This window comes from Scyliorhinus torazame, chromosome 18, assembly GCF_047496885.1.
Source record: "Scyliorhinus torazame isolate Kashiwa2021f chromosome 18, sScyTor2.1, whole genome shotgun sequence".
NCBI lineage: Eukaryota > Metazoa > Chordata > Chondrichthyes > Carcharhiniformes > Scyliorhinidae > Scyliorhinus > Scyliorhinus torazame.
This window is the reverse complement of record NC_092724.1, coordinates 36,739,850-36,751,907: the sequence shown is the minus strand read 5'-3', so window position 1 is coordinate 36,751,907 and position 12,058 is coordinate 36,739,850. Positions and strand designations below refer to the sequence as shown.

The 12,058-nt window shown below is 45.6% G+C and overlaps 1 protein-coding gene across 2 annotated transcripts in view; it reads right to left on the bottom strand.

The window, feature by feature from the left end:
• Window positions 1-12,058, bottom strand: part of myo1f (myosin IF) — a 220,602-nt gene that overhangs the window by 129,679 nt on the left and 78,865 nt on the right. For both annotated transcript variants that reach the window (XM_072482569.1, XM_072482568.1), the window contains exon 3: window positions 3,258-3,347. In XM_072482569.1, the coding sequence (XP_072338670.1) occupies window positions 3,258-3,347 (90 nt within the window). The remainder of the gene's footprint in view (window positions 1-3,257; window positions 3,348-12,058) is intronic.

Below are 12,058 nucleotides of genomic sequence, written 5' to 3'. Positions count from 1 at the left end.
TATGTGCCAGGATTTTCCATGCCTGCTGCCGCGTATTTTGCGGTGGCGCAGGCAGCCTGCCATTGGACAGAAGCGGGATCTTTTGGTCCTGCTGCTATCAATGGGGTTTCCCATTTTATGCACCCTCCCTACTGCTGAGAAACCGGTGGCGGGGTCTTGCCATTGGTTGGACCGGGAGATTCTGCCTGCAGGAACGGCAGGAAAATACCTATGCCTTTTAAGTGCTTATTAATTGCACGCTTATGAGTGCTCTGAAGCATTTTTTCCAACAGAGATGTTCGGATAATTAGCCTGTAATTATCTTTCACTCTGAATGCTGAAACAACACCAAACAAAATGATCAAAATGATGAGGCAACTGTGCCAAATATCCAAGTCAGGATGGTGCGTGACTTGAAGGGAAATTTATATTCCCAAGATCTTTCTGCTTTTGTCTGAGTGATGACTACTCCTTCACACTCCTGTGTTGAGCCCTGTAAAATGGAGGAGAGACTTGAATCCAGTTTCTGTCCTTCTACTGTTGCCACTAGGTTGATATGGTAGATTCAGCTAACCTCCTGGTTAATGGTGAGGGGCGGCACGGTGACACAGTGGTTAAAAGCTGGATAAAAGCAAATTACTGCGGATGTTGGAATCTGAAACCAAAGAGAAAATGCTGGAAAATCTCAGCAGGTCTGGCAGCATCTGTAAGGAGAGAAAAGAGCTAACTTTTCGAGTCCGATGACTCTTTGTCAAAGCTAACAGACAGAGGAAGTGGGAAATATTCATACTGTGGAGTGAGAATGAAAGATGAGACTGTGGAGTGAGAACTCCATTCTCACTCCACAATATAAATATTTCCCACTTTCTCTGTCTGTTAGCTTTGATAAAGAATCATCGGACTCGAAACGTTAGCTCTTTTCTCTCCTTACAGATGCTGCCAGACCTGCTGAGATTTTCCAGCATTTTCTCTTTCGACACAGTGGTTAGTTAGCACTGCTGCCTCACAGCGCCAGGGAACCGGGTTCGATTTCAGCCATGGGTGACTGTGTGGCGTTTGCACTTTCTCCTCGTGTCTGCGTGGGTTTTCACTGGATGCTCAAGTTTCCTCCCACAGTCCAAAGATTTGCAGTTTTTGTGGATCGGCCATGCTAAATTACACCTTAAGTGTCCAAAGGTGTGCAGGTTAGGTGGGTTGGCCATGATCAATGAGTGAAGTTGCGGTGATAGGGCGAGAGAGTGCTCTTTCAGAGGGTTGGTGCAGACTTGGTGGGCCGAATGGCCTCCTTCTGCATTGTAGGGATTTTATGGATCTGTGTATGGTGGGGATACAACATTAGTTAAGTAAGTAAAGTCGCCATAGTCCATAATGACTGTGGGCTGCTTCCCCCTTTGATTTAACCTGTGGATCACCACAAATCAGGCAAGGGGCAAGGCTGCGAAGGTGGGGCCTTCATGAATGGCATAGTGGAAGGTCAGAAGAGGTGGTTACTCCTTTTCCTATTGGAAATGGTCAATGCCTGGTACTTACCAGCTTGCCAGCCAAAGCCTAGATGCTGTTCATGGGATTGGGTTATTAATAGAGAAGTTATGAATGGAGCTGATCACAATGAGATCATAATAAACAGCTCCACTACTGAGGAATAGTCAATGATGAATGGATAAAGATGTACTGAATGAACAAGAAGAACATTCATTGTCTGCCAGATCTTGATAAGTGATTGTTTTGCTGAACTCATCCGTTAATGCTTTCAATCTGTTTTCAACCTCCTTTCCACTACTAACCCAATTGTTTGGCAATTTTGGGATTCTCTAGCTGTCTTTTGAGGTTCATCCCTCTACTTCCATTTTATTTTACTTAGCGTTTTAGCTCTCCTCAGTTGCTGGTTGTAGTAATCCAGGTCCTTTCTATTTTTTGGTTCCTGGTTTGACTTCTACTTATTTCCTTCTGACGTTCTCTTTACACCACTATAGCCTAGGTTTTGCTTTGCTCCTTTATTTAAGCAGAATACACTTTCTTACACCTTCTAGCATAATAGGCTTAAGCTATGTTACAATTCTTCTGGCTCTCCAGAGATAGAAACAAAATGAAAGAAGGCATATAAATAGTCACAGGAAAAGACAAATGTAGAGCTGATGAACTAAACAGGTCTCACAAACCTCACTCCGCTCCTAGCCTGACCGGATTACAAAGCTTATGACAATGCCACACTCATCTTCAACCAAATATCTCTGAATAGTTTGACCTAAACATACCGCAGCAGATAATATTGAACTGGCAACTCTATGAAGTGTAACTATTTCACTTCATATTTTAATATTTCATATTAAAACATTGGTTCACATTTCTTTGAGAGTAATTGTTTCTTTTGGAACACCTGTGTATCCTTAAATATAGATCTATGATTTCACTTAAAATTAAAATGTTAATATAGTAAATGATGCACATAGGCAAGTCCCAGTTAAGGAGATAGTATCAGTAGTCATCAGTACATCCGTGTCTGATGCCAAAAGCATATCAATCTGGAGGCCAGCAGGTTCAATCCTGGTCTGTATTTACTGTTCTCAGCCATTTACGCTTAGCATATCTGAACGATATGTTGAATATTTCCAACATTTTAGATTTGTTGACTGGTTTTCAGAATTTGGCTCTTTTTAATCTATTACCATTTTTGATAGTTATCCAGAGATCCCCTTCTGGGATGTTGCCAGCCTAGGACAGAATCAGGCTCAACTTTGGTCCAAAGGTATGCAGATATGCGACTGTTCAGGATTACATTTGCATTGGTGATGATGAAACTGCCTGAGAAAGAGTTACTATCTTTAGTCATTGAGGGAAGGGGAAAAAATAACGTTGAAAAGGTGTGAAAATGACATTTTCTTATAAATCGGATAGCTCAACCACAACATGTTGCTTCTTTTACTACCAAAATCTTACAGTTTAACTACAAACTGCAATCAGCTTGAAGTTGGTGTAGCATTTGACCACAAGCAAAATGCTTTTAATTTTCCCATCCGTGTATTTGGGGAAGGTGCAATGAGACCCAAGTTCTGCCACTCACTGACTGGATACGTAAATGTATTTGCAAGTAGCTGGCAATGCCTACTTGTGCACGTGACATTACCACAACCATAGCCACAGACAAGAAAAATACAGAAACTCAGTGAATGCTAATACAGGGTCGACAACAGCGAGTGCAAGTTGAATTTGAGAACTGCAAGTCAATACCAAAAGTTTATTCTCAAAACAGAAGATATTAAAAGTTAACATTTACTTACAGCTCCTTGATAAATTTCGACTTCTCTGTCTGTGAAGTAAGGCATCTGTTTGAAGGGGTTCACTGAGATGAGCACTGTACCAATGTATGTCTGTGATACAAGTCAAGGCATTTTGCTGGAGCTATAGTTCAGAATGGAGGCTGATATGAAATTTCACCCGTCTTCCATTGTAATGAATGCCAACCCACCTGCCATCCACAACCACCCAAGTAGAAACATCGAAAAAATAGGAGCAGGAGGAGGCCATTCGGCCCTTCAAGCCCACTGCGGCATTCATTATGATCATGGCTGATCATCCAACTCAATAGCCCAACCCCGCATAGAAACATAGAAATGGTGGAGTTTTCTGGCTGCCCTGTGGAAACCCCAATTGCCCCCATGCAAGGCAAATTATGCCAATGGGTTGGGGTTTGGGCTGTTAATTCCCCAAGTTCAGATTTCCCATGCTTGGATTTGGAAGGGTTCCTGTTGTCATTGTGGGTGTTGAGTAAAGATGTACCTCGCATCTGGAAAGGCTTGTATGAACTCACCTGTTGGTTCTAGATCAGGCAAGCAACCTGGTCCCTGAAAATTTCAGGTTTATTTTCGTTAAAGATAACCTATAAACAAAGCAATTTAATTCATCTTAATATTTGCATTATTTCCATCATTTAGACAGACAAAAGCATAGAACAGTGATCCCCCCCCCCCCCCCACCAGCTGCGTGTTGTTTGCTGGTGGCGGGATTCTTTCCTCCCGCCGTTTGTCAATGGGTTTTCCTATTGAAGCCACCCCATGCCGCCGGGAAAAGCTTTGACAAAGGGTCACCTGGACTCGAAACGTTAGCTCTTTTCTCTCCCTACAGACGCTGCCAGACCTGTTGAGAGCAAGGAGGTTATGTTGAACCGGTATAAGACGTTCGTTGGGCCTCAGCTGGAGTATTACATCCAGTGCTGGGTGCCGCACCTTAGGAAGGATGTGAAGGCATTGGAGAGAGTTCAGAAAAGATTCATGAGATTGGTTCCAAGGAGGTGGAACTTAAGGTATGAGATGGAATGGAGGAGTTAGGGCTGCTTCCCTTAGAGGAAAGAAGGCTGAGAGGAGATTGGATTGAAAATCATGAGGGGGTCTGGACAGAGTAGATCGAGAGAAACTGTTCCCAGTCATGACGAATATGAGAATGAAAGGACACAGATTTAAATAATGGGCAAAATAAGCAAAATCGTTATGAGGAAAAACTTCTTTAAACAGCGAATGGTTAATGTCTGGAATGACTAATTATCAATATGTTGGACATGGAAACAATGTTTCCTCTTGTGGGTGAGTCCAGAACTAGGAAGCACTGTTTAACAATTAGGGGTAGCCCTTTTAGGACAGAGATGAGGGGCATCATTCAGTGGAAAAAAGGTGAAGCCCATTTTTGGGCGTGTTTGGTGGGGTGTTTTTCACAACAAGATTCGCCCCGCTATTCACCGGCACTTGTCGTTTTTTGGGGCCTTGGGGAATTTCTCCCCGCCGAAGCCTCCACTTTAGTTGATTTCCATCAGGGGGATGGGGGGAGTGTGGGTGTAGTGATTGGCAGCCCCGATCACTGCACACACCTCCTTTCAGAACCCCCACCCCCCCAAACGTCACCCCTCCCAACCATGTTGAAGAACCTGGGAAACCCCCATCACCCTCCCCCAATAGGCAAGGCTCCCTGCCCCCGACAGTGCCAGCCTGGCACCCTCACAGTGCCATCTGGGCACCCTGGCAGGGCTATCCGAGCAGCCTGACAGTTTCTGATTGGCAGAGCAGACTCAATGGGCTGAATGGCCTACTCCTGCTCCTATGTTCTCCTCTTTTCTCTTGCTCATTAGCAGCATCAGTAAAAACAGGCCATCCTCTCACCGCTGTTTGTGGGACCTTGCTGTTTACATATCAGCCCCTATGTTTCTCCACGTTACACCTGTGACAATATTTTTCCAAGTCAGGATGCTATGTGGCTTGGAGCGGGACTTGCAGGTAGTGCTTAATCTGCTGCTCCTGCCCTTCTAGGTGGCAGAGGTTGTGGGTTTGGAAGGTGCTGCTGAAGGAGCTTTATGAGTTTCTGCAGTGCATGTAGTCGATGGTACACACTGCTGCCACTGTGTATCAGCAGTGGAGTTTAAAGTGGAGGATGGGGTGCTAGTCATGTGGACTGCTTTGTCCTGGAGGATGTTGAGTGGTGTCGGCAGTGCAGTATCCCCTCAGTGCTGCACTGAAGTGTCAGCCTGGATGACACTCATTGGTTTCTGGATCAAAGTCTGAAATGATGATTTTCTGCCCCAGACAAAAGAGATAATGTGGAGTCAACTGCATACATGGCTTTTGCAGCTAGGCCACTTCTACAGGGTGGTCTGTTGTTCATCCTGCACTCATGCAGGCAGGGAGGGCCTCTCTTTCTGGAGAGCTGACCCCCCCCCCCCCCCCCCCCCCCCCACCCCCACCCCCCACCCCACTGTCTGGAGACCTCCTCCAGGTACCTAATCTGGCTGCCACCATCTGCAGGAGGGGCAAGCGGTTAGAAGATCCCAGCTGCTGTGCGTGGTTGGGTAGACCTGCTGTCTCCACCCTATTGGTCCCACCTCCCAAAAAAATGGCCTGGAGGCAGGATTCAGCTGGGAAACCAGCATACTCACTGGTGGAGCTATTCTTAGCTGCCGCCGTCTCCAATCCTGCCCTCCCAGCCTGGCTGGAAATCCATCCCCTCGTCTCATCCAGAGATTAATACCTCTGATAATGCAGCACTCTCTCTCTCAGTACTGCTTTGGAATATCAGCCTAGTTTACGTGTGATCAAGTGTTAGAGTGGATCTTTAGCAACAAACTCAGAGGTGAGCGCTACCAGTGAGCCAAATTCAACAAGCCTGTCACTGGATTGTTGTGCGTAACAACATCACTTTCAAAGAGCTAAAGAAATGGTATTCTAATTACATTAACATTACTTCTATATGGATTATTAGTCATGACAGTACAGATCAAACCAAAGAGGAAGTGGGATTACACATAGCATGTAATCTGTTCCTGTGAATATTGCAACATTTGACGTTGGTAAATGAAATACTGATATCCGTGTATGTCTCGGAGTGAAGGTGCACTGTGCATAGTGAAGTGACAACTGAGACAGTATGATTGGACATCTCAGCTATCGGGAAGGTAGAAGTTCTGATGGCGCCACTGCAATGCTGGACTAGTGCTAGTGTTCAAGTTGCACACAACGCTTAAGCCTCCTCATGAGGCCTGCTCCAAAACTGGGAACAGGTTTATGAACACAATAGGGGCAGGTTCCATCCAATGTTATTATTAACGGTGCAAACTAGTGCAGGAGAATTCTGATGCAGTACCCAGTCCCTCCATGAGAGGGAGCTTTAGCTTGGTTAAAGGAGGTTGGTTTAGTTCACGAGATAGCTGGTTTGTGACACAGAGCAAGGCCAGCAGCGCGGGTTCAATTCCCGTACCGGCTGAGGTTGTTCATGAAGGGTCCGCCTTCTCAACTTTGCCCCTCGTCTGATGTGTGGTGATCCTCTGGTTAAATCACCATCAGTCAGCTCTCCCCCTCACAGGGGAAAGCAGCTTATGGTCAGCTTGGATTATGGCGACTTTACCTTACCAGTTCAAGAACACAGATTAAAGACAATTTTAAAAAATGAAATCTCATCTGATCGAGGATTGCAGAACAGCGAGGGGGGCGCCCACTGAGAGCTCTTTCTTCTGACCACCCTCCACTACTGCCCCTCCCATTAACCCCAACCCACCCTCACTCCCCCGTGGCCTGGGTCCTTCACTGGTCCTGGTCCTCAGTTGGGTGCATTGCCCTACTAGCACTCTATTGGTGGTGGTTATGGCAATGAGGAGCTGCTGGACTCTGATTGGCCAACATATCTTGGGTGAGGGAGGGGCAGGGTTTCAGCTGCAGAAGTCCTTGGTCCCAGGAGAGGTCTGATATCGGTCACTTAAGTACCTGATTATCACTTAATCTGGTGGGCCTTCTCCAGGGGACATCTGGGTCTCACACCAGCTTTTCAGCCAGTGGTGAAACCATATTAAATTGCTTGGATTAAATTCTGCCCCATACCTTGAACCCCACAATCAAATCACCTATTGAAATGATTCTAACTACCACAAAATATAACCCTAGTTTGTGTAAACTGTTTCCATTATTTTTTAGCACTTGGTGTCCAGGTATCATTCTGATAAATCTATGCTTCACTCCTTCCACGGCTCTTATATCCTCCATACAGTGTGGTGTCCAAAATTGCTCACAGTACTCCAGGTGTAGTCTAACCGGGGCTTTGTAAAGCTGGCGCATGACTTCTATATATTTGTAATCTAATCCTCTAGATAAAGGCCAGCATTCCATTGACCAGTTATTTTCTCCACCTTTTCATGACATTTTAAGTCTCTTTGGACCTGGACCTCCAAGTCTCTTTGGGCCTTCACTGTTTCTATCTTTTTACCAGTTACCCAAGTCTACCCTTTAGATCCAGAAAGAATGACCTCATGGTTTTCCATTTTAAATCCATTTGCCACAGTTTTGACCATCCATTGAAGCTATTAATATTTCTGAAACATTGTGCTTTCATCTAGACTGATTACAATGCCACCTATCTTCGTGTCATCGGCAAATTTGGATATGTACTTTCTATCCCATCATTTGTGTGTCATGGTGGCACAGTGGTTAGCACTGCTGCCTCACAGTGCCAGGGACGTGGGTTCAATTTTGGCGTGTGTGGAGTTTGCACTTTCTCCCTGTGTTTGTGTGGGTTTCCTCCGGGTGCTCCTGTTCCCTGCCACAATCCGTAGATGTGTAGGTTAGGTGGACTGGCCATGCTAAATTGCCTCTTAATGTCCAAGGATGTGCAGGTTAGGTGGGGAGTGGGCTGGAGTAAGGCACTCTTTCAGAGGATCGGTGCAGACTTGATGAGCTGAATGGCCTCCTTCTGCACTGTACAGATTCTATGATTCCCTTACCCATTCCCCTTTCTTCACTTCCAAAATTGTGATGGCTCCCGTGCCTGATTGCTGTCAATAGTCCCACTCAAAGCATGGGCTCCATCTGCATTGCAGGAATTCTACAATTTATTGAAGCTGTTAATGAGTAGGGGTGAAGAGCTGAGGTCCAAACACAGATCTTCGTAACAATTCCTGGATCGACAGCAATGTTGAAAATTGCTGCTGGCCCCAACCTTTTCCTGTTTGTCAGCCTCCACCCCCCCCCCCCCCCCCCCCCCAGTCTGTTTCCGGATCTATTTCAGGCGGCTGTTGACATGATTAGAAGAAATCAACACGGTTTTAATAAAGGAATATCCTGTTTAACAAATTTATTGGGGTTTTTCGAGGATGTAGCCAGCAACATAGATAAGGGGGAACCAGTAGATGCAATATACCTGGATTTCCAAAAGACTTTTGATAAGATGCCACACAAAAAGTTAATAGGCAAGATAAAGGCTCATGGAGCTGGAGGTAATATATTAGCATGGATAGAGGATTAATTCTCACCAGGAAGCAGAGAGTGGGCATAAATGGGACTTTTTCAATTGGCAGCTAGTGAAGGGTCAATGCTGGAGCCTCAGCTATTTACAACCTGTATTCATAATTTAGATGAAGAGACAGAGTGTAATGTATCCAATGATATAAAGCTCGGTGTAAAGGTAAGCTGTGGGGAGGATGCAGAAAGCTGCAATGAAAAAAACGCCTGTAACTTCCTCAGAGTGACAATCTCCATCAGAATGCCACTCTGGATGAACTTACTCTCGCTGTAATTCCAAAGCCCCTGCCTTGCCCAACCTTCCTCACTCAGGCTGGGTGAGAGAGCAGCAGCAAAGGGTGTGGAGAAACTGGGGCGCAGGGAAGAAAGGAACACCTGCTTTTTACAGCACCAGCTGCCATAAAGGGGATGTCTAAAGGGACAAGCTAAAGGGAGCAGGTGAATTTCAAAGTGGTTCAGGTAATAGGGGGGAGACCGGGAGGGGGACCTAGTGGGGGGAGTGGGGGGGGGGGGCGAGAGAGACCGGGAGGAGAGAGGGGAGGCCGGGAGGGGGCAGGTAGACCAGGAGCAGGGAGACCAGAAGGCGTTGTGAGAAGACTGGGAGCTGGGATGGGGGTGTACTGGGTTGGGGGGGGTGGACTGGAGGGAGGGGGCAAGGTGGACTGGAAGGGAGGGGGGGGCTCGGGCCAGAGGTGGGGGTCGGAATGGAGGGAGGGGAATTCAGAGTGGGGCGGCAGGCGCGGTTGGAGCAAGGGAATGATTTGGACCAAAGGGGAGGGGGAGGAGGGGATCAGACCAGAGGAGAGTTCACAACGGATGGGGAAGGGAGGTCGCAGCAAGGGTGGAGGTGTGGGAGAATCGGACTGGAGGGGGGATTAGATTGGGCGAATGGAGTGTTTGGAGCAAAGTGGTTAATTCGGTTAATCATTCGGTTAGCGATTTAAATCACTTCAGTTTTTGGATGGTTCCCAGCCCAGTGCAAAGGTCCAGAGGAAATAAGCACTCCTGAGCAATTGCCGGGCAAACTCTTTCGTGGGTGCCTCCAAAAGGCCTTACCCAGCGCATCATTGCAGTACCCCCTAAATTCAACACTGGGGAACCAGGAAGTTATGGGCCAAAGACAGGTTAAGTGAATCGGGCAACAAGATGGGTTATAGTGTATGGAAGTGTGAAGTTACTAATTTTGTTTGAAAGAATAGAAGAGTTGAATATTTTTTACAAGGTAAGAAACTTGTAAGTGTTGATGTTCAAAGAGATTTGGGTATGTTTGCACAAGAAACACATGCAATTAGGAAGGCAAAATACATGTTGGCCTTTATGGCAAGGGGATTGGAGTACAGGAATTAATAAATCTTGCTAGAGTTGCATAGAGTTTAGGTGACATCACATCGGGAGTGTTGCATGCAGTTTTGTTCTCCACATTTAAGAAAAGATACACTTTTATGGGAGGCATACAGCAAAGGTCCACTAAATTGGTGTCTGGGAGGAGGGGGTTGTCCTATGATGATGGGTTGAGCAAATTGGCTCTATTTTCTTTGGAGTTGAGAAGAATGAAAGGCGATCTCATTAAAACATACAGGGTTCTGAAGGGGCTTGTCAGGGTAGACACTGGGGGATCGTTTCCATTGGTCAGGGAATTTAAATTGTTGGTGTTCATCACAGAATTGCTCCACCATGTATAAGAGAGAAGGGGTAAAGAATGGGGAAGTGAGGGAAGAAAATGGACTTTGTTTCAAAGAAAATCTGCAGGAAGTGACATTAATGTTAAACTTGCTGGAGAAAAGTCTGAAATTTTGTGTGTGTGTGTGTGTGTTTGATAAAACCAACTTCCTTCTAGATGTGTTGAACCTCTGAAAGGAAGTGTCCTTTCTCATGCAAGAGCATATAGAATTTCCTCTTTACCTATGCTATTCTTGTAATTTAGAAAATGAGTCAAAGCCTTGCAGCTTCCATCACAGACACCTCAAGAACTGCCCTGAGTGTGAACCTAACACCTGTGATAACAAATAGTTGCATATGCTTTATAATTAAGGAGGAAAGCCAATGCGAGGCTATGAAAACCTGAAGGAAAAATACAAATGTTGATGATGCAAAGTTATTGGTGTATTTCTACGGTGGCATATGAGGGCATATTCTCTTCAAAAATAAGTCAAAATTATAAATTGCAAATGTTGCTTTCTAGTTAATTTTAAGTACTTTTATATTTTAAAATTGATAAGACTTCTAAGTCTTAATAGAAAACAAAATAATTTTGACAATTATATACTCATAAATTATCAACATCAGCTTACTGAGACATTGAGGGTTAAATTCACGAGCATCCTCTTTTGGTGCACACCCAGCCTGGTTTGATGTCATTTCCTACGGACAAATGGCAAAGCTCGAGATGCAATACCCAAAGCTCATTGGGTATTGCGAGAGAAGGTTGCTTTTCCAAGTTGTCAAGATCTGGGGCCTGTAGTTTAGATCGGGAGGCAAACGAGTTAGAATCAACGGCGAGGGAAAAGAGATTGGAGCCTTGGAGGAGGGATCGTTGGTTGGGGGAACCTTGACCTTAGGATGTGGAGTGATGGTGGTTGTGATGAATGTTTGATTTTTTTTAAACTTAGGCAATGCTTGAAGTTGCTTTCCTCTGTGGCATGCAGCAAGGCCCCCTATTTGCATATGCAGCCCAAATTAATCACCAGTCCTTCATCCATCTCCTCACTCTTCGCAGAGTCAATTTTTCTTCCTTCCGTCCTCGAGTTCATTCTTTGTTCTTCAATTCAACCCAGTTCTCTTCTTCTGTCCTCATTCAAGCTCATGGTTTTCACCTGATAATCCATTAATACAACCCTTCACTCCTCATTCTTTAGAAACAGGTACAGGTTGGGCCTCACACACCCTGCCCCCCAGTTTCAGATTGCGTTCCTTTTCTCCTCCAGCTCTCCCAGTTCAAGCTAGCACTTTTCCCAATCCCAGTTCATCGTCAACTTTTCCCTCCAATTCAATCTGGCACCCTTCCACCCTGCTTTCATTACATGGCATGGTCTTTCCTCACTTCCTCTCAGTAAATGCTGGTGTTCTACTTCTATTTATTCTCCCCCACCCCAAATTGCTGCTTCCAGCCTCTTCCTATTGCAGGCATCTGTCTCCTCACATTCTTTCCCCCCCCCTCCCCCCCCCCCCCCCCCATCTGCTTCAATTCTCCTATGTTCCCCTTTCTCTCTCAACCTCATTGCTGCTCTGTTGAGGAGGGCAAACTGGACTGGCCAAAGAGAACAATTCTCTTTTGATGGTTGCTGCTGAAACGTTTTGCCACTTTCACAATGACA